The sequence below is a fragment of the Hippoglossus stenolepis genome, chromosome 6 (assembly GCF_022539355.2).
Source record: "Hippoglossus stenolepis isolate QCI-W04-F060 chromosome 6, HSTE1.2, whole genome shotgun sequence".
Lineage (NCBI taxonomy): Eukaryota > Metazoa > Chordata > Actinopteri > Pleuronectiformes > Pleuronectidae > Hippoglossus > Hippoglossus stenolepis.
Window position 1 is genome coordinate 13737318 of NC_061488.1, and position 21880 is coordinate 13759197.

Below are 21880 nucleotides of genomic sequence, written 5' to 3' on the forward strand. Positions count from 1 at the left end.
TCAGGCAGTGCTGTACACAGATGCTACATCTCATGTGATGCACATCCCGCTGAAGGAGGGTGGACAGCTTCTCCAATCAACAGATCACCTTTTCAAACAGCCCTTTGTTCCACCCGACCTCCGGCAGCTGGCAACAATTAGCTGCCAGGACAGGACACAGGAGTCCAGCTCGCCAGTTAGTCCATTACTGTGAAGCAACGTCTGAAACGCGGGAGAGGAATCACTTCAACAGTGAAGCGCTGGGGGCTGTGAATTAGTTTGTGATAGACGTGGAATCTCTTCTCATCGTGTAAACCAAACTTTGCAGCTTTTCAACGCTGCTCATATCCAAAGCAGTGCAACACGCAGGTTAAGTCAAACCGCATTATGCTACAGGGGATGGGGGGTATACAGCAGTTGAGACATCAGTCTTCATTCAGCTGGCTCTTGCTTTGCCAGGTTGGCACAACAGAGGTGATGAGTTCAGTTTGCCCAGCGAACTGCCAAGTATCCCCTTGAAAAGTCTTGTTGCTGACAGCAATAATAAAATGCAATCTGACTAATCAATTGTAGACCAGCTTGAACCCCTTAAGTCCTTAAGAATGAGAGGCTAGGGAAAAAATCAATTTGCAATTTACATCAGGCTGATGAGTGTTGAAAACACTAAGCAAGAGACAGCTCCAAGGATCCAAGTATAATTACATCCCAGCCAGTGCAGCGCTGTGTCTCTAACATCATCAAGAGTTTGACAATCAATGGTACTGAGCAGGACTCACAGTAGCTAAACTGCTGTCATTCATGTGTACAGACAAACTGCCGGGTATCGTGCAGGGGAAGTGATTTGTGTCGCATCAACGGTCAGTGAGTGTGTGTGATGACAACCTCCTTAGAGGCCTAGCTTCCTGGAAACACAGAAACCTGGATGAAACACAATGGGGCTGGTTGGAAGAGGACACCATTGGGGTTAAGGAGCATATTGAGCCAGTACTGTGTCTCAGGTGCCAGAGGCTACTGCCACGTTTTATTGAAGTCAATGGACTCGTGGCGAAATCAGATCCGTGGTGATGGACTGTGAGACTTTTATTTTATTTCTGTTTGCAGAACGGGATGAGTTGACTCGCAGGAGTCGTTTCCATCCTCTCTATCGTCTCTCACTAGCTCTCACCAACACCTGCAGCAAATAAAGAGGGTCTTGACACGTTCATGCAAAGAGAGCAGTGCACAGTCAGAGACAGAGCCAAAAGTCATAATGAAAAACAGAAGCAGAGGGAGGTGAATGAATAGTCGCGGTTTCAACTATGTTTTGTTTTCTAGTGGAGACAGAAAGAGGAGGCAGAAAAAGGAGCAGGCTCGAAGGGTTAAACGTTGGCAAAAAGCGGGGAGGGGACAAAAGGCCCATTGTAAGGGCCAGAAGTGTCCCCGGAAAGGAGGGGAGAGAAAAGAAAGCCACCACTGGCTGGTCCCCCGGACCCATTGTAAGCGATGGGGAGGGCAGCCACGCATGACAGATGTCCCTGGCCATTGTTTCCCCAGCAGCCTCCTCTCTGCCTCCTGCTCCGGCTCTGGAATTCCATGAGACGGCCTCCGCCTGTGAGAGTCGTTCAACGTGTCTCGTCTCTCGCCGAACGCTCTCCGCCACCACCCTGGCTGTGCCGGGCCAATCGGTGTGTGTACGGAGACTCTCAAGGTGGGGCTTGGGCAACACTTCTCTTAGCGGGGTGAAAGAAGTTCTACCTATAGTCGCTGCTGTTTGCAGTGTGCATGTGAGTGCCTAAACATATTTTCATTAGTACAGTTAGAGCAGCTGTATGGGTGCACAACAGAGAGGAACACTGGTTGTATGTACTTAAGTCACCAAGACCACTACATGAAATCTGACATTCACCAACTTAGAAATCAATAAAAATAAGATCAATTGCAGTTGTAATTAGCTGAATGGCTAAAAAAAGAGCACTCACATTTAATCTTAGCCTCAGGGTTGTGAAGCAGCAGCAATCATTGTTAAGTGAAGCACAGGTGAATGTTTTTCAAAAAAAATAAAGAGTTGAGGTAAGCTGTCTTTTACAAAGCAGTGACGTTTTGCCTTCTCCATTCAGCGACCCACCATGTGGCAGACCTGCAGAGGCGACTTGTCGGCCTGTCAGTCACAGCAACAGTGTGCCAGTGGGAAATGAGTGCAACAATAGCCCTGTCTGGTTAATGGGTGAGAGAAATAGTAGACAATCCTTCATTTCTATGCCTTACCACCACAGTGTCTGTTCTCTGTCCCATTCTTCTCTTAGTCTTAACCACATTCTATCAACACTCGCTCGCTCAGACTCCAATCAGTTACCCCACCCCCTCCTGCCTGTTAGCATTCATTTCAAACACACACAACACACACTCGCATTCCAATGCATAAGCATGAGAGAGGGACACACAGAGAGAAAGAGAGATGTCTGAACTGAGTGGAAAATCTGTTTGAGTGCTATGAATGTTTACCAGGTGGATCATTGGCCGGCTGTTGAATCATTGGGTGAATTGTAACAGTGCTGAAGTGTAGCTGCTGTAAACTCTCTGGCGTTACTGTCTTAAGTCCTGCGGCCCTGACCCCGAACTAAACACTGCATCAGCACAAAACCAGCAGCTAGGCAACTAGTGGGAGACACACGCGGGCCATTACTTACAACAACTTACTTAAATGTATATAAGCAAAATATTCTTCACACTGACAAACACAGATGCTCAAAAGCTGGACCCAAGCTAAAATGTTCAAGTGTTTGGATGGAATTTTTGCAGGAGACAAGTCAAATGCAGTAGGTTGAACTGTTACACATGATATTTACTTTGAAGATGCTTATTGAGTCTGATTCATTTAATGACAGCTGAGACGTGTTAAAAAAAGTTTTTTTTTTTACAATTACACGGATTTCACAGGAAATTATTCACGGTTCTTGGTGAAATGAAATCAGGCACATTTAGCGGACTGATATCTATGAGTGTGTGCTATCTGGCGCAGCTTGGTTGTATTTAGGGGGAGTGTTGGGCCTTGGTGGATGTTTGGGCTCTACTGAGGGCCATTCTAGTTCATTCTTTCTATTTTGCACATCATCAGTAGTTTAAAACAGCCAGAACACAGGACACAAGATGCCTCACAATATCATTTTAATTGCAGCATTGTATCACCCCACTAGAACAACTTTTAGAAAAGTAATGTCACAAAGCAGCAAACAGCTGTACTGTTGTTTCAGGGTATTCAAAAATTTTTTCTTTAAACATCTTTTCATTCACAAGCAAATCTTCAATGTGTATGTTTTTGCGAAAAGAAAATTGTCAGCCTAGATAAGAACACACTCCAACTTAAGAAAACACGACACAAAACACAAGCAATAAATGAAGAAAAAACATCTTCATAGCTTTGACAACATGTACGTTGCATTTATTATCTTGTGTTTTGTGCATGTGCATGCTTTCTCCTAAAAACTCATAGAGACAGTCTGAGCATCTGAGCCATTGATTCGGCGGCAGCCTTTTACTTAAAGTACAAACTCCTCTCGTTTTTGAGCTGGTCGGGCAACACACAGAAACAAACTACATCTGGCCAAGTACAATCCAAACTTGAGTCAGAGCTTACTTTAAAAGAAACTCTTTGTTTAATTGTTGAGTTTATAATATTTTAAATATTTCTGCGTTGCTTACAGTGATTTCAGCAGGATTATCTGCTGACGTTTCACCTCTACCCTCTCTACCGTCAGTCCCCATGTTTCTCTTCAGCTATTTACCATTAATTCTTCCTTGTCACATTCGGCTCCACATAAGTGCACGACTGAGACACTGAGCACAGCATTCTGGGTTATTTTTCTGTCATTTGTGGCAGGTTAATGTCAACAGTGAAGCAACATTAGTGTCATGCATGTTTCACAACCCACAAATTTTAGGAACCCCGTCTGGTATCCAAGCTGAAAGCTCAGAGCCAAAACACGAGGTAGGTATCTGCCCACAAAGAGTATTTATTCTTTCTAACTAGCCTCCATAACCTGGTGGGTCTGACCTTCAGGTCCAGTGGTGGAGAAAAGCATGACATATGGCCTCGTCTGCCCGTCCATGTGCTGATCCTGGATTGGACCGGCAGACCCCTGGGTAAAGTCAAATGAATGCATGTAAACATTTAGCCCCCTGCGCACACTGTGCCATGATCCCCCACAAAGGCTTAGGACACCCCAGTCTACATCAATCAGATAGAACACAATAGGAAGAAGCACACGGGGGAAAAAACGGGGTCAACCACACTTTTAATAAGTCGACACGGATGGCAAGTGGGAGCAGATCGGCCCTGTTCTCCTGACCATGGGTAAGCTGGGCACTCCTGCCCCTTCCACCACGAGCGGCAATTATGAGGAACCCTCAATGCATGAGCTTTAGAGATGAGTGGATAATCTACTTGGGCGGATTTAGGACTAATCTGCCATTTCTGCTCTCCAAATCAAATCACAATAGGATACATATAGGGCTTATGCACCGATATGATGATTTCAAAGTATGAACAGAAGGAGGGCGATTCACAGAAAGGCCCGGGGAGTATTTGCAAGGATTTCACAGGAATATAATATAACAACAGCAAGATGAAATGCTATTTTTGATTTAGTTTGGATAGCTCAAATGGTCACCCCCCTCCTACAAAGAGTCCAGTGTAAAATTGTACGACGGCAATCGATAACCTCTTGCTCACAGCTTAGCTGAGCTATATCTCCCAGGAACATGCATCAAGTATACAGACAGAGAATGAGTGTGTAGACAGCATTACCCTACAGTATTTCTCTGCCTTCTAAGATAAGAACTATCAGCAGAGTAGGAAATGTAGGAGCTGGTCACGCCTTCTCTGCTGTAACATACTGTAGTGATGTTGTCATCCTGAGGTTTATGTCGACACACCCACAGAATTAATGACAGTTAGCAAACACCAACCCATGTGATCCTGTCTTGCTGTGAGCAGGAGACACGAGTCTGTGAAACCACTGTGTCTGCATGGGCATAAACACAAGCAATCGCACGGACACATTCCCGCACACGTGAAGAAAAACACACACAAACAACACGCTAGGTGCTGTGTGTGTCTTCTGATGCCCGGTGGCTGTCAGTTCGAATATCTCGCTCTGACAGTCGTGGCCCCGTCATTTCATTACCACCCCTCCCCTCTGCCAGACACTTACAATCCCATTAGCTTCTACAGATCCACTCCGGCCCGAGCCGGTGCTTCCCTGCACAGACACAAACACATTGATCCAAAATGTGAACCAGCAAACAGCGAAGACAGAGACGAGCAGTGCCAGATTCGCAGCCACACAATCAATAAGGGAGGACGTGTGAAAGTCTTCAGAGTTTTATCAGTCAAACTGTGTCATCACAGGTTACGAGAGGATTTCTGACTGTTTTTTCTGAAATAGTTTATGAGTTGTTGATGCATGACGATGAATATACGAAAATGAGCTTTTTCGACTCTGCTGCTTTTTTCATGGCACGCAGATGATTCAAATGCTAAATGGACTGTGTATATTTAGCGCTTTTCTAGTCATATCAACCACTCAAAGCACTTTACATTACAAGTCTCATTCACTCATTCACACAGAGCTGTATCTACTGCGCTTCTATCACACACCGTCAGCACAGCCGTCGGGAGGAATTTGAGGTTCAGTATCTTCAGTCGCTTCAATATCAGGGACACTTTAGAGGAATTGAGTAACAAACCAATGACCTTCAGGTTAAAGAAAGTCCCACTCTACCCCCTGAGCCACAGACCCCTCACTAGTGAACAAATCCTCTTTTTAATTCACTGTGAACATTATAAACAATAAACTGAAATACTACTACTACTACTACCCCTACTTTACCCCAAAGAAATGACATGCGGCTAACACAATAACTTGGTGGCTGAGCTTTGAGACCACAGTTGTCCACAAGCATCTTCCAAAATAGAGTTACGCTGCTGCTCCACAACTACGTCCACAACCCTCTCCACCTTTTCCTCTAGACCTGTGCAGAATTTGTGTTTTAAGGCAGAAAGAAATCAAACTGCTCCTGTTCTGCTCTGAAAAGGCTCAGGACCACCATCAATTTTATCTGAAGAAGGGGAAATGCATGAGATGGAGCCAAAGACAATGAGAAAGTGACTTTGTGTAGATGCAGTGCACAGAAGTAAACAAAGCTCGGAGAGACAATTCACAACCAATGTAAGCGGCTGTGTTTTTGAGGGCCTCCTTTTATCCCCCTTCCCTACCCCCACTACCAGCTCTGCGTCCTCCGTGGAGCGTGGCCGGGCGTCCATGCCCCGAGTGCGCTCACTGGACCACAGGGCCCTGCAAGAAAGGATTCTATTCAACAGCCTTCCTCCAGATGCTCGCCAAAACAGTCCTCCAGGCTACGGCAGGGAGCACGAGAGGGGAAGGAGCAGGAAAGGGAGATAGGAATCTGATAGCCTATCATTAACAGCCCAAATAAATTGAAGGAAAATCTCAGGCTCAACCACTGCCCTCAGTCGGGATGTTTGTAGGTGATAGCCTTATTGTTTTGTCTCTTGTGGCGTTTCAAAGACCCACTGCGCTTTACTAGAGAAGGTGTTTATTGTTGCAGATAAACTGTCAAATGTGTAGCATCCACTGTGAATCACAGACTTTGCCCTCAAACCAGAAGTGAGGCACGATCCATATAGAGAGCGCTGTGTGGGAGATTCTCCTCAATGTAAACCAATCTAACGCCTTAACTAACATCCACCCTCAAGCCAGGTGCATCCTTTTTCTTTTCATTCACATGTAGATGTGTCACCACAGTTCATCGCTGTTGCTGTCTCATAACTATAGATATCATCTGAAACAAAAAACCAACATGTAATCAACATAAATGTACAAGACCGAGCACAAAATAAATATAAACTCCCTGGGAAAGTCAGTGCTGCACCAAAGACCTCCTACCGTGTACAGCCTTTATGTGATGCTTTGTAAAGGAGTGCCCCTGTGTGCACAAGAAGGAGCCGATCAATGCAATATTAATGTATCAATCAGCACCAAGTTATCAAGCAGCAGCAGAGAGAACAGCCCTGCAGCCCCTGTAAGCATGACCCTCAGCGATGTGGTTCCTGCACTGAACTCCCCATCTTCTCTTAGTGATAATATATATCAAATATAGACTCAAACATTTATACCCTCCCTCCCAGGGGTAATGCTGGAGAGGAGTGAGTATGACTTGTAAGGTGGATCTGTGTGTATATTTCTCCAAGGATCCAGGACATTACTTATGAATACTATATTACTGGCCCATCCTAACTATAGGAGCTACCAGAGCTACTCAATATAAAATACTGGTCAAATGTTTGCTTTTTCCACGAGTGACTTTTTCCAATTATGCTCTAAACCCAATCTACAATCAAGGTCTGTGTACTCGGCAAGTCTTTGGACCTAGTAAACTGCAGATACAGTTGCTCCTGCATTGGGTTTCTTGAAAAATAGCAGAATAAGAAGTTTCCTCAAAGGATATTTGCTCATTTCCTTTTTTTTTTTATAAAAGTACATTTTATATTGACAATGCATTATTGTACAATATATCCATGCTCTGTCCATGCTTGAAAATAAAATAAAACTGATATAATTGACAAACACGTTGTTAAAATTGCTGAGGTTATAAGAATCTAAAATATAAAATACTGGTCCAGAAAAGGTTGAGAAACTCGCTGGAGGTTTCAGTGATATGATCCTTAACATAAGAGCATACATATAGTCCTGTGGTCAAGCCTGACACCTAGTGGCCAAGATCTAGCAGTACACTACACACGGTGAGTGGCAAACATTAAATGTAGGAGTTGAAAATATCCATAAAGTCATGATGAAGACTTAAAAAATTGCTTGCAACCTATTTCTACCATCTCCTAGTGTCGTACATTTGTCACCAGACATAAGTATCTTTATAGGATCAGAAAAACTACCCTTTAATTTTAAAACTGTCCTTACAGGATAGCCTGCTGTGAACAGTGATGAAGATATAACTTTATACATCAAATAGTTTTTAAAGTTACTAAGTTACTGTTTAATTGTTTGTCAGTTTTGAAAACAGGAAGGTATACAAGCCGATTGAGCTAATTAACATACTTCAAAACCAGGGCAATTTTACCTAGCTTTTGAAAAGGGAAAAGCTTAGTTGTTACCGCTCTAATTACAAACCCTTTCAGGAAGACCAGTTGTGTAATTTGTAGCTGTGCAACTCCATTTGCCTTTACTATTAGTATATTAACGCAGAATTGACACGAGAGGCTGCTTTGATGTGAAATTTACAGGAAAGGGTCTAAGAGTTAAAAGAATCAGCCGATCGACATGACATCCCAAAAGTGATGGGGTGTAAACAGGGCCGGCCCTGGCAATGTTGGAGCCCTAGGCGAGATTTCACACACACACACACACACACACACACACACACACACACACACACACACACACACACACACACACACACACACACACACACACACACACACACACACACACACACACACACACACACAAACAAACAAACACACTTGGGGTATAAATATAATGCTAATAACTAATACCTACTTTAAGCTTTAAAAAAGTAATATATGTCTTACAGTTTGACGTGTGTGTGTGTGTGTGTGTGTGTGTGTGTGTGTGTGTGTGTGTGTGCAGGAGAGGAGGCTCTGCGGCTGATCTTCACGGACAAGATGTTGGACAGAGACTTCACGCTGCTCTCTGAATATGGAATCCAGCATCTGTCCATGATCAAGATGGCGTTGAAGGTTCCTGGAGGACTGACGGCCTGACAGAGACAACGTCCACCCATACCACCACTGTGCTGCTTCACGAAGCTACTTCCTGTTTACAAATGTCGAACCTTTATTCCAATAAACCTTTTAGCGATGTTCCCAAGTTGCCTTGAAATATGTTTGAAAAGTTGCTGTTGCACGAAATAAAACCGTGTGCTCTCTAATGTCTCATCTTTGATCAGTGTGTGGGTATTAGGAGGTTAAAGTGAAGCCTCAAGACTCTTTAACAGGGCATCAAATACTGGTAAAAAAGTGATATTTTTTAACAATAACTTTACTTTGCTACATCTAAAAGGAACAGGTAGTTTGACTGAAGGCTCTAACATGGATCCCTGCAAAGCCTCTATCGACCTCCATCAACAAAACAGGGAATAATAATTATTCTATTGCACCAAATCAGTTCCTATGGGATTTTATTTATTTTTAGATGAATAACGTAACAATAAAAAATAGTCTACACATGAGAAAACAAATATATGTATGGGTTAACTGTATGTGTACATGTATGATCCACAGATAAGACATCACTGTGAACAAGTGTCAGTTATTTTTTTAATTCTTTCTCATTGCCCATTAAAATATCAAATCTAAAAATGATCAACTTTGTAACATAGTCTATTCATTTATTGATTCTTGAATTAATTTGTAAATAAATGCATTAATGCATGTGTTTTTCTCAATTTTTTCTCAATTAATGAAATGATTTATTACCATTTCCTTGTCACTTGTGCTCCTCCATGGAACTCAGTGTTGTCACTTTACAGGATCATTTCATTCCCCCACCCTTAGCTGCGTTCAGGTTCTGCATGGAACGAATCCAAGGTGTGTCTCAGACAAAATAGCTTTCAGTTCCTGGACTATTTTTAGAGCTGTTTTTATTGAAAACTAAAACTGCTTCTGCCTCCGTTGTGTCCCCGGGGTTAGAGGACGATGGTGTGACGTTACTGCATTGGTTAAAGTATGTATCACGTCATGATAAATCAGCCTCTTGTGGCGCCCTCTCGGCATTTTGCGCCCTAGGCAACCGCCTATGTCGCCTATGCCAGGAGCCGCCCCTGGGTGTAAAAGAACAATATGTGTCCCTCAACATCAGGATATGACAAACACTGGGCATGGCCACTAGAGGGCTCCCCCCTCCCCGCCCATCCGCCATGCCAGAACTAATACAAAGTTATAGTAAAAAGTACCTAAATAATAAAAACGTTTTATAGTTTTGTACCTGTTGTGTGACACTATATAACATGATAAAAATAAGTAGTTTACTTCCATGCTAGTTGCTAACAAACAAAACTGTACAATGAGATAAAAAAAAATAAAAAGAGAAAAACTAAATACAAACTCATGCTCTGATGTGTGGGACCAACCTTGCATCGTAATTCCAGCGGAGGAACCACAGACCATGAATAAAGATGGACGACCCGGCTCCACTGTCCAGAAATGAAGCTGAAATATCCCGGTATGTGAACGCAGCCATCTTGCGCGTTTGGAGTCTGCGCAGTAGGGATGTCCCGCCGAGCTCTCAGCTGTCAATCATGACGTTTCACTCCGTTTTTACAGCATCAAATAACAAATTAAAAACAAACAAGTAACACTTGAACAAACTTCATTGCGATCAGGACTACCTAAAATGACAGAAACCATCTTTGAGGAACAACGTATGTTTGCACCATGTCCCATCCACTAACATGTGGGAGGTACGATTGTTGACCTATACTGCAGCAAGCCTCCAGGTGGCGATCGACATGGAGCAACAGATTCCAACAAGGGCGAGAAGAAAATGTATAGAACTCAAGTGCAGATGAATAATTCCTAATTAGTTACATTATGCAATTTTACCAGATTGACCTGAAGTAACGTTAACATCATAAACTTAAAATATTAATTGATTTTGCTCACAATTCAATAGATGATTCATCCTGTTTGAATTTGTGTTTGTTAAATAAATATATGAAAATGTAATCATATATGGTCATGAAGTCAACTATGATGAAATCCAAAACAGATTACGGGAGAATTATGTGTTGATGAAGATGAAAGAAATGACAAAAAAATAAATACAAAAATAAAATGCAAAAATCCTGCTGCCTTGAAGCAGGAACAGCAAGAACGAAGCATTATCAGTCATTTACTAAAATGTGACGAGGACCAGAGAAGACATTATACATCTGTTTTCATAGGAAAAAATAAAAGAGGAAAGTCGAAGCTAAACTGAACTGCTTTTTTGAATTATTATGAAAAAGCAGTTTGGTTGTGTGGAAAGAGGGCTCACTCTGTCTTAAATTTGAGACATTGAAATATTTGAAATTTGAAAAGTGTTATTTTCTATTTTCTGGTTGTTGAACAGAACAGAATCTATTATAATATAAAATTGAAATATACGTTAATCACGCAGTTTTTATGCTTTCGTTTATAAATTCTTTCTACATTGAGAAGATACAATAAAAGATTTACCTCCGTATTCTCACATTTTCATCCAGATTTTATGAGTATTAGGTCCAAACTGCAACACTGCAGCTGAATACACTCAATGGCCTAAATTTCCAACATTAAAGAAGTGAACTTTTCAGGTCAGGAGTCATTTTCTTTGCGTCAGACACCAGAACAACGTTTCTTCACACCTGCTGCAGTCTGAGTTTGTCAGAATGGGCTCTGACCTCGGACCTTTGTGGACAGTGGATGCCATTCGACTTCACATCATCTATGATCCCAACCACCATAATGAGGAGGAGGGTCCTACATGTCACAGAGGGACACCTGATGTCCTTAGAAAGTGACGGAGATATACTTGCAACTTAGTGCCCTCCCAGTGCATCTTCAAGGTGCTGCTCCATCAATCCAACACTGCATGTGCACCAGACAAGCAAGTACAGTCCTTCACTGGTTCACTGTCAGAGTTTCCCAAGGTGAGTTTCTTCATTCACGCCTTCACCTTATCCAAAGAAATGCAATCTTTCTTATCTAACTCAGCAGGATAAATAATGGGTGTGTGTTCTTGGTTATGTGTTGACCAGGTGACCTGAGGATGAGCCTGCTCGTATGGTGTATGCTGATCCTATTCCTCTGTTCGAGCAGTAAAGAGATGGTTGTCGGTAAAACAAGAGCAGTAAGGTACGTTTTCAGTGTTGTCCTGCTAGACTGGATATGTGCATATTGGACACTAGCAGCCCTTGTTTATTTGATTGAACAAAATAGAGATTCAGTATTTAATGTATAACATGAAAACAAGCATTTCTCTGCAATTTAGTGAGGCAATTTTTGCTGAAAATCATTAACAAAACACTGTTGTGACAAAGATGCACTCGGGAAACTTTTTGGAAGGAGATCTTTAAATCCTTTGATGAAATCTCTGGTCTTAATATCGACCCCTACCCACTCATATCCATATTTGGTGTGCGATCAGATGTCTTTTCCCTGAGTAACAATTGTGTTGTTGCATTCAATATCCTATTGGCAAGACGGCTAATGCTCCTTCCCTCATTACACAAAGAAAATGGCTAATAGAGGTGACGCTTCACATCAAACTAGAAAACAAAGTGCACCCTAAGTCTGTGAAAAAGTTTCAGAAGGTCTCTATTTTTAGTCTATGATAGACTAAAACTAATAATATTTATTTATTTACTTTTGTTATTTCGTTTACAAGTACACATCAGTGTCGCTAACGTATGTGTTTGAATATGAACACTTGTGTTTATATTTATATTATTCTTATGTGTAATTATTTCACTTATACTGTGGCCTTAGGTGCTGTCATGCAAGGGAAGGTGGGCTGGGGTGGTGGCTGGGAATGGAGATTATACAAAGCATGGCTGATTGTAACTATTGATGCTGTAAATTTGTTCTCACACTGCCAAAAACAAGAAAGAAATTATTTTAAAAAAAAGAAAAATACATGCAAGTAATGCTTCACACTGAAACTGACTGAAAATGAAGACTCAGCTCTGCTTTCCTTAGATGGCATTCGTATAACATGGAAAAGGGACAGAAAAGCATCCGAAACCTCAAAAGGCATTCAGATGGGACGTTCACCAACGACTTCACCCACTATCTCGACAAGTTTAAGGCAAAGAATTTTGTGGATTGGCTGGCCAGAATCAAACAAGGGTGAGTTGAAAAGATTATACCAAAGCGTTTGTAATGGTGTGAGAGAGGAGGAAGAGGATGATGATGACATGACAGCATGTGTATAAGGAGGACGCTCTGTAAAATAGTTTCTAAGTGCTGCACCTAATATTTTTCATATTAGCCCAAACTGTTCCATTTTTACCTAAAATGTAGAGTGACTCAGCTCCGCGTGTCACTGTCCTGTAAATCTCAAAGTGAAATTGAGTCACGAATTGGGTCGGGGGGGGGGCAGGATGGTGCAGTGGTTAGCTCTGTCACCTAACAACAAGAGGGTTCCTGGTCCAAATCCCAGCTTTCCCGTTTGTGAAGTTTACATGTTCTCCATGTGTCTCTGTTGATTTGGCAGCCGGGGCAGTATAATCAGTATAGATTAGTGATGGAGATTGTGTTTTTAAATATTTTGTTTATGTTTTACAGGTGTCGTGAAGACCTACTCCACATTGCAGAAGTATAAGACGCTCCAGATAACATGTACACTTGTATCATCCAGAAGCATAAAAGAAGATAAGTCCTCCGCAGCAACATAGAAAATATTCTATAAAGAAATTAAGATTTAGGAAATGTGCAGATACTATATGTTGCAAACATTGCATCTTGTTTTGATTTTCTTCATTGTGTATAAACAAAGATGCAACATGAACAAAAATAAAGGATTTGAATTTACCTGTATGCCTTAGAAGTTGTGATGCACAAATGTTTTTTCAAATTATTTAAGATTTTAGAATAAAACCATTCAAAGTTGTTGTGTTTTGTATTGAAACTGGAGATTGATGACAATGTTATCCCCCCCAAAAAAGACATGCTACATGCTTACATGTGACCGACCAGAGGTGGGTGCTGTTGTTTAGCAAATCGGAGAAGTCAGGCAACATAACAGCTCCAGCTGGTTTGGGAAATCTTTCTTTAAAAATGGCTGTGTGTGGGTGTGAAGGTATCTGTTATGTTTTCTTTTGCGGTGCAGACTGTTTATAGCCCAAACTTTGTTCACACACATTTACAATGTTGCACAATAAGGTTATGCAATGAGGCAAGCAGAATATACAGTAAGTAATGGAGTTCATGTTTAGTGGAGAAGGAGGGGCTGGTGGATTTTACGTAGGTGGAGAGAGACTGCAGGCTATAACTGGTGGTGGTGGTGGATGGTGTTGCTTTTTATGTACGTGTGTGTGTGTGTGTGTGTGTGTGTGTGTGTGTGTGTGTGTGTGTGTGTGTGTGTGTGTGTGTGTGTGTGTGTGTGTGTTGTTGGGGGTGGTGTGGGTGGGGGTGGGGTTAGTTATATGTCTGCCTTTTCTCTTATTGAGAGATGTGTTATATGAGGGTGCAGCTGTGGTGGGAGCTCCTGGCTTCTGGCCATACATAAGCCATGATGGAGATCTCCCTCTCTGGGCTCCTTCCTCCCTCCTCAGTCTGACTCTGGGGAGAAAGAGAGACCAGGGGAGGAGGGGAGAAGGAGGGAGGGAGGGAGAAGAGCACAAACACAACCCTCTGATCTGAGTCAAGGGTTGAAATGGGATCAGCTAGTATAGGAAAACCCCCCTTTTACTGCTGGCTGTTCACTCTTACTGTCTGACATGTAGGCGACCAGCAGGGGACAGAAACCCAAACCAAGCACTGTATAAAGGGTGCTTGTAAATAATGTTTTCATTAGTGATTAAAGGACCATTATATTATTCACTGTCACCCTCATGTGTATTAAAACCGAAGCTTCTCCTTAAAAAAAAAAAAGACCCATCATTGCCAAGTAAATATAGCGACACGTTTAATCGTTATATTTAGCCACGTTCGGTTCTGCCCACAGAGAAACCACATGCTATGTGGCAGCTCACTTCAGAGGAGGGGAGGAGGGGGTGAGAGGAAAGCAATGGGGATTAGGAAGAGGAAGAGGGGGGAGGAGGGAGAGAAGAGTGTAGGTGTGGCTGTCTGCGAATTAGGTCGAGCTCCCCCGCGCACCGAACACATTTTCATTGCTCCACGCTGCCTTCCTCCGGACGCAGCCCCACCCAGAGAGACCCAGAGAGACCGAGTCCCAGAGAGACCCCAGACCCAGAGAGACCCAGAGAGACCGAGTCCCAGAGAGACCCCAGACCCCGGCCAGAGGTTGGTTGGTCCTCCCGGCACCGCCTTCAGCACCAAGGACAGCTCCTCTGCTCCTCCACACCGGAGCGCGCACGCAGCGAGCACTGGCTGCCTCGCACGCTCCTCGTGAACGAGTCTGTAATTTTAGGTCGAAAAATCCTTATTTGAGGTTCTCTGAGCGGGGGAGCCGCTCTCCTGCAGGCAGCCGTGCATGGGCACTAACTGATGGAGGCTCTGGGCCAAACTGGGAGTGTGCTGCTGACTCAGCCTCGACTGCTGCATTAATTTATCTGCACTGCAGTGCTCCACCACCTCCATTCCCCTTCTCTTTTCCTTACCCCCCTCCCCTCCCTGACTCTCTCTCTCTCTCTCTCTCTCTCTCTCTCTCTCTCTCTCTCTTCTCTCTCTCTCTCCTCTCCCTTCCTCCTCTCCACCTCCATACAGCCATCCTGGAGCATGGCAGAGCAGCCAAAGAGGATAGGGAGAGTCAATAGTCAATAAGGAGCAGGTTCCCTTTGCCTGCATAAAGTGTAGATGATGATAATAGAGAGACATGTACAGTAGATCTTGGGGAGAAACACAAAATCACACAAAAACCCAGGAAGATGGAGGAAGGGTGGAGAGAGAGGGAGGGGGGTGCTGGGAGTTGAAAGCAGTTGGATGATTAGAGAGAAAGAGAGGATCCAGGGACACACAACAAATTGTAATGCATTTTTTTAAAAGGAAAGGGAGGGGAGAAAGAAGGTTGGAAAACGGCCATCTATTGAGTGTCTGCACTGCCTCAGGAATCCATGGCATCATTTACATACAATTCCACCTACAACCCCACAAAGGGTCTCATACCCTCCTCCCACTTAGAGAAACCATATGCAAAAGTGCAACAGAGCACAAACAAATCAATACTTCCCAGCATGGCTATCTTGACCCTGTTCACACGAGGTTGTGAGGTTATGGGCGTGACGACTGTAACATCATACCTCAGAGCTGTTTATTTAATGGCAGACCACAAACAGGAGCAGTGCAGTACAAATGGACTGCATAATAATGGGGCTATAGTCCATCCTCTGCCTGTGAGGGGCTGTTAACACAGGGCTCTTAACAAAACCAATAAGTCCATTACATTTTAAAGGCTGCCTTTCACAACCCTGTTACCACAGCAGCAGTCAGCTCCATTTCACAGGATGTTTTTGCACTTTGCTGCACAACAACGTCCAGAACATTTCAGCAAGAAACAAACACAGGTTGTAACTGGAAGGCTGCTTTATTGGTAATAAAAAGGTTCGTGCTCAAATGAAGACAATCTTTCATATATTCTTACCAAGAGTCCAAGTGGTTGTGCAACACACCATCATATTGTACTGTATATCCTCTATCACGGTGTCAAATGATAACAACAGTTTGAAAAGCACTTTTTAATTTTTCAGCGAAAAAGAAAAAACGCCCAGAGTAAACCATGCTAAAAAAAGCAAAAAAGAATGAGTCCTATAAACAAATATGGATACAAAAATAAATTTCAGATGAAGACAGAAACATTGAAGAAATCAAACTGAAATATAGAAGGCAAGCTGCTTTTTCACAAGCCAAGTGGGTGACACACATAGCACTAAGTACAGGACATGTTTGAGTTAGCTGTTTTTCTGGTAACATCACACACTGTTGAATATTGAGATGACGTGGGGTGTCTGGATGATCCTCTGGCAGTATTTCTGACTTGACATCCCTGATTAATGTTGTGCTCACCCTCAAACCCCCACCCTCCACAGTTTGGAAACATGTTTTTGTGTTCCTTTTTTGTTTGTTTGTTTCTATTTTTTTTTTTCTTTGCTGTTTTTTTTGTTGTTGTTGTTGTTTTTCCCAGTGTGGCATCGACATCCAAATTCGCAGAAAAAGCAGAAAAAAGGCACATGCCATTGAGTGGGACACTGGAAACAAACCATTCATTAAAAGAAATGTGACGATGAGAAGCTAGTACACAATTGTATGCTTGTTGGGTTGTAATGGCACTGATGTGTGTGTGTGTGGGTGGGGGGCCCAGGGGGAGGGTTCCTTCTCAGGGTGGGTGAGGCAGTCAGTCACACCAGCTGACATTGTCTGGGAAGAAACCACTGGCAGAGTTGGATAGTCATATGTGTGCGTGTGTGTCCATGACTGTGGGCGTGTCCGGTATATTCAGTGAAGGTGAGAAATATGACAGTAAGTGAGAAATGTGCTGGTAACATTATCCTTTCATCATGATCAGGCTACAATCCATGGCAAGCAGCTCCAGTAACATAGCACATGAGCTATTTTCCCAACATAGAAGGGTGCTGGAAACAACCAGTTTTAGACATCCACTGAACGTGTTGCACACAAATCAAATGTGACAAACAGTGTTCTTCTGTTTTATGTATATACATATAGACATATATGTATACATGTATATATCTTTTGTATTATATAATATCTATATATCATTCAATTTCCGTCAACAAAGTGAAAAGTGTCTCAAAAAATCCAAAAGGTAACAAATGTGACAAAGGGCATAGCTGGAAGCCATTCTATATTATTGTTATTATTCATTTTTTGATTATTAGTAGTAACATTTTTAAAATTTCCGTATTTACAAAAAAACACAACAAAGCATGCCGATAAAATAAAAGAATATAATACAATATTTATAGTTTCTCTCAAAAAGTTCGTTCTTTTTCAGCGATTGTGCCATTTACATCATAGCCTGCACTGTACATATATATGTTTTTGTGTTTTCTTCTTTTGTCCTTTTTTTGTTTGTTTTTTTTCGTCTTTTTTTTTCAAGTGTGAATGTATCATTCTAAAACATTACATCCAAGATGAACATGGGTAAATCGGATGACATTACTCACGCCTCCTGTGGTTCTCATTGGGAATGTATTTGGTTTCAGTGTGCAGCAGCCAAACTGATTCGGAGACCTCATATTGTAAACAGACCACAGTTATTGTTACAGACAGGGGGTTCTGGTACAGGCAGTGTTAAGCACACCAAATAGCATCAGTGGTGCGACGACGGATGCCAGATTTTTGTCCGGTCATCCATTTGTAAATAGGACCATCACTCCTGTGTAGAAAAAGAAATGGCAGGAACACGCATTGGAGGCAGTTGTGTCTTGTCAACCTTTTGACAAAGCCTCAGTTTTTTGTGTTTTGTTTTTTTAATGAAAAACACCCACAAAGCTTATTATACAACATAGCTGCGTCGATGTGAGGCCTGCTGATGTTTAATCTCGGCGAGTGTTAGGGTTTCTACCTCCATCTCGGGCTAATTCTTTTTTGAAGCGGGTGATAGTGTTTTGAAAAGCCTGCACGTATGTGAAAAGATGGTGCGAGCCCGGGTCCAACACCACACAGTGTTTAAGAGGTCCCACAAAAGCACAATGATACACTGACAAACATGGGACTTTCAGCACTCCGTCTCAGACCAAAGCACTATTCTCTTCTTCTTCTTCTGCTCTTGCGTTTCTTTCTTGTTTTCATGGCAGTCAGTCTAAAACCCTGAAGGGAGGGGCTCCGCCTATTTATTAGTCCACGTTCATACTGTGTTATTTCTCACCTGCTCACCTCCCTGTTACATCAGACAAAATCCATTTGATTCTGCGGACAAAACCACAAGCCCTTCATGGCGATCCACCTTTCATACATGCTAGGCACGACGAGGCATGTCCTTGTGATAATTCTTAGCTGTTTCAGATGGTCAGTGTCACTCTCACTGATCAAAAGCCTTTTCTGAGAATGATTGTACCACAAGGACATCAGAGAAGGACTTCAAGGCTTTTTTGTTCTCTAAAGCTGGCAACTCAAATTGTCCGAAATGCACTACCTTAAAAGAAGTCACTTACTGGGAAATTCTGATGTGGATCTGATAGAGTAGAAAAGAGGAACTGTAAGGAAAATGAATCTGCTAAAGTACAGCCTAATGTATCTTGATGTGGTTTAGTGTTCTTCCACTAGCTCAAAACTAATTAAATATCAAAACAAAGCAAAGAAATAATTAAGTAAAAGATTTCTGTCCCTTCACCAGGAACTACAGCAGTAGATAAGATCTATTGAGCGCACCAGACTTTACTGGTGCCAGATACAGATTCCTTGGCGTGAAACATCTCCAGCTCTCATTGCCGCAACAGGGACCAGAGGAAAGTAAGGAGAGTGACTGTATAGGATGGATGTAAAAAAATAAGAAAAGATGCAAGCCCCTGATTTGGTTCAGGACCTCCAAATCTGTGCATATATATTCCATATGAAGATACTCTGCTTCCTAACACTCATACACTCCACACGCTTTCTAAACTATTCACATTCAGAGCAGCAAAAAAACGTTTCTATTTTGTGTTGTTGGTTTATCCGATTGCAACGTTGCCTCTGAGTACTTACGTTCGTCATTCACCTGAAATTTTCATGAAGGGCTGAATTAAAAAAGACTATGGTCAGTTGAAAAACAAAACTAGTGAAGGGCAGGATCATACGAATATCATTCCCCCAAATATTCTCTATATCATCATCATTACCTTCATTTTTCCATTTATAGTTCTTGCAGTTTCCCCAGTGGACAGCCTCAAACTTAGAGTCACGCCACAGCAGTGGTCTGAGAATTAGTGTCTTGTGGACTATGATTACTCATGCATGATTCCTGATCAAAACATGCCTTCATGCAAGTCATTTCTATGCACTGAACGAGCACAATAATTATTATTTATCTGGAACTCGGTCTGAACAAGTCTCCTTCAGCCCAAGTCAAAACAATGACTAATGACCCCTACCCGGTCAGTGTGAAAGCCCATGTAAAGAATGTCTTTTTCAGTGTCAGTATAACAAAGAGGAGATGAAAAGACTAGTGACATGGGCTAAATGTTATCTCTTTTTTTGCTGCTCAAATAATGTAAAGATGCAAGTACACTCAGCACAAACAAACAAACAAAAAATCTTGTCTGCAGTTCTGGGTTTCCCCCCTCCCTCGCAAGTGTTTCCTTCCTAGCTAAACTTGCTCGGTTGATTATTGTCCTCTCCTTTGATAAAGATGGTAAACCTTTCTGTAGACTGCTAGCACAGTTCTAGTGGGATCTTTGTGATCCAGTCCCATAGCATTAAAGAGCTGGGGTTTCCACACATGGTGGTGGCAGGGATTTTGCAATTCTCCGATCATCGAGCAGAGATTTCTGTGCCTTGGCAGTTGGTCCCCAAAGAAATGTGTGTCATTGGCCAGCACACTTTCTCAGTCACTGTTTTTCATTTTTGTGTTTTTGTCCCTCATTTCTATGAACTTGGTCACTACGCAGCAAAAGTTCCACGGTAAACTGATTGTGTTTGGTTCATCTGTCTTTGACGACATAAGAAACCCCATTGTCTCAGTAGTGTTTGAGTCTGTAAACATTTTTTTGTATGGTTTTGTTGTTTTGTTTTTTTCTTACTTGCAAATTATCACTTTTTCTACATTTGTTGGGTTTGGGCTCAGAGTCTCATCTCGCTGTGTTTTATTGGATTTTAAGAGTCACTGAACCCTAACACTTGGATTCCCACTCATCTTTTTGGTTTTTGTCCTTCTCTTTCCTGGCCCACTCCTCCTTGTTTTCATCCTGCTTCTCCTTGTCAGGTTTGGTCACGCTGTCGTAAGAGGGGAGAGAGGCTGTGGATGGCGTGCTCTCTTTCTTCTCCTGGTTGGTCCCACCATTTTCAAGCTTATTGTTCGTAAAAGTGCGGCGCTTGAAGATGATGCCACGCCTGATGAGGTGACAGCGGTAGGCGTTCTGGATAGTTCTGGCAGAGACATCTTCCTGTTTGCGGCGCAGTGTGGTGGTGATGGGTTCATACGACACCTTGGAGGGGTTGGCTTGCACAAAACGCTCTTCCATCTGCTGCCTCAGCATGTCCAACTCACCACTGTCACCCAGCACACGCTTTGTGAAGGCAAACAGGATGTCCAGGCAGTGAATGCGGTCGCCACTCACCATGGGCATGTCCATGGCAATTAGTTCTATAGTGTTGGGCTTTGGCACGCGAAGTGGATGCTCCAATGCGTCTGCAAAGTCAGACAGCTTGGCGAAAGTGATGAACTGAGAGGCAGTTGGGTCAAACTTCTCCCAGATCTCGTAGAAGGTCTCAAAGTCGTCCTCACTGAGTGGATCAGCACTTTCTTCTGTAGCCACACTGAAGTTCTCCAAGATGATGGCAATGTACATGTTGACCACAATCAGGAAAGAAATGATGATGTACATGACAAAAAAGAAGATCCCCACTGAGGGATTACCACAGTCCCCCTTCACAGATGTCCCGGGGTTCTCGTAGCGGGGGTTGCAGTCTGGTGGGTAGTTGAGGATCGGCAGCAGCAAGCCGTCCCATCCAGCCGACGTAGTGATCATAAACAGAATAATCATGCTGTTGCCAAAGGTTTCAAAGTTGTACAGGTCGTCAACGCCCGCTCCGTGCTTCACGTAGCCAAAGTTAGACATGCCGAAGATGGAGAAGATGAACATGACCAGGAAGAGCAGTAAGCCAATGTTGAACAGGGCTGGCAGGGACATCATCAAAGCAAAGAGCAATGTCCGGATGCCCTTCGCTCCTTTAATCAGACGGAGGATACGACCGATACGAGCCAGCCTGATCACCCTGAACAGGGTTGGTGACACAAAGTACTTCTCAATGATGTCAGCCAAGAACATACCTGAGGGAAAGAAAGGAGGAGAAAACAATCAGAACACAACAGACTTTTACACGCAACATATTCAAGTGACTCCCACTTCAGGCAATGATGTGGACGGCATTTCTTGTGGCCGGGACAAAATGGATGTGAGCCTAAAATTGCGCATTTGTAAAATAGCAAATGTAGCCCAAATATCACAAAACAAATGTGGACCTATTTTAGGAAACATGCGGTGCTCTCGGCAAGCTGTAATC

At 42.8% G+C, this 21880-nt stretch overlaps 1 protein-coding gene across 4 annotated transcripts in view; it reads right to left on the minus strand.

The window, feature by feature from the left end:
* Positions 1–16222: 16222 nt before the first annotated feature.
* Positions 16223–21880, minus strand: part of scn8aa (sodium channel, voltage gated, type VIII, alpha subunit a) — a 44443-nt gene continuing 38785 nt past the window's right edge. For all 4 annotated transcript variants that reach the window (XM_035159492.2, XM_035159493.2, XM_047340350.1 and 1 more), the window contains exon 27: positions 16223–21647. In XM_035159492.2, coding sequence (XP_035015383.1) covers positions 20488–21647 — 1160 coding nt within the window. In that variant the 3' untranslated portion in view covers positions 16223–20487. The remainder of the gene's footprint in view (positions 21648–21880) is intronic.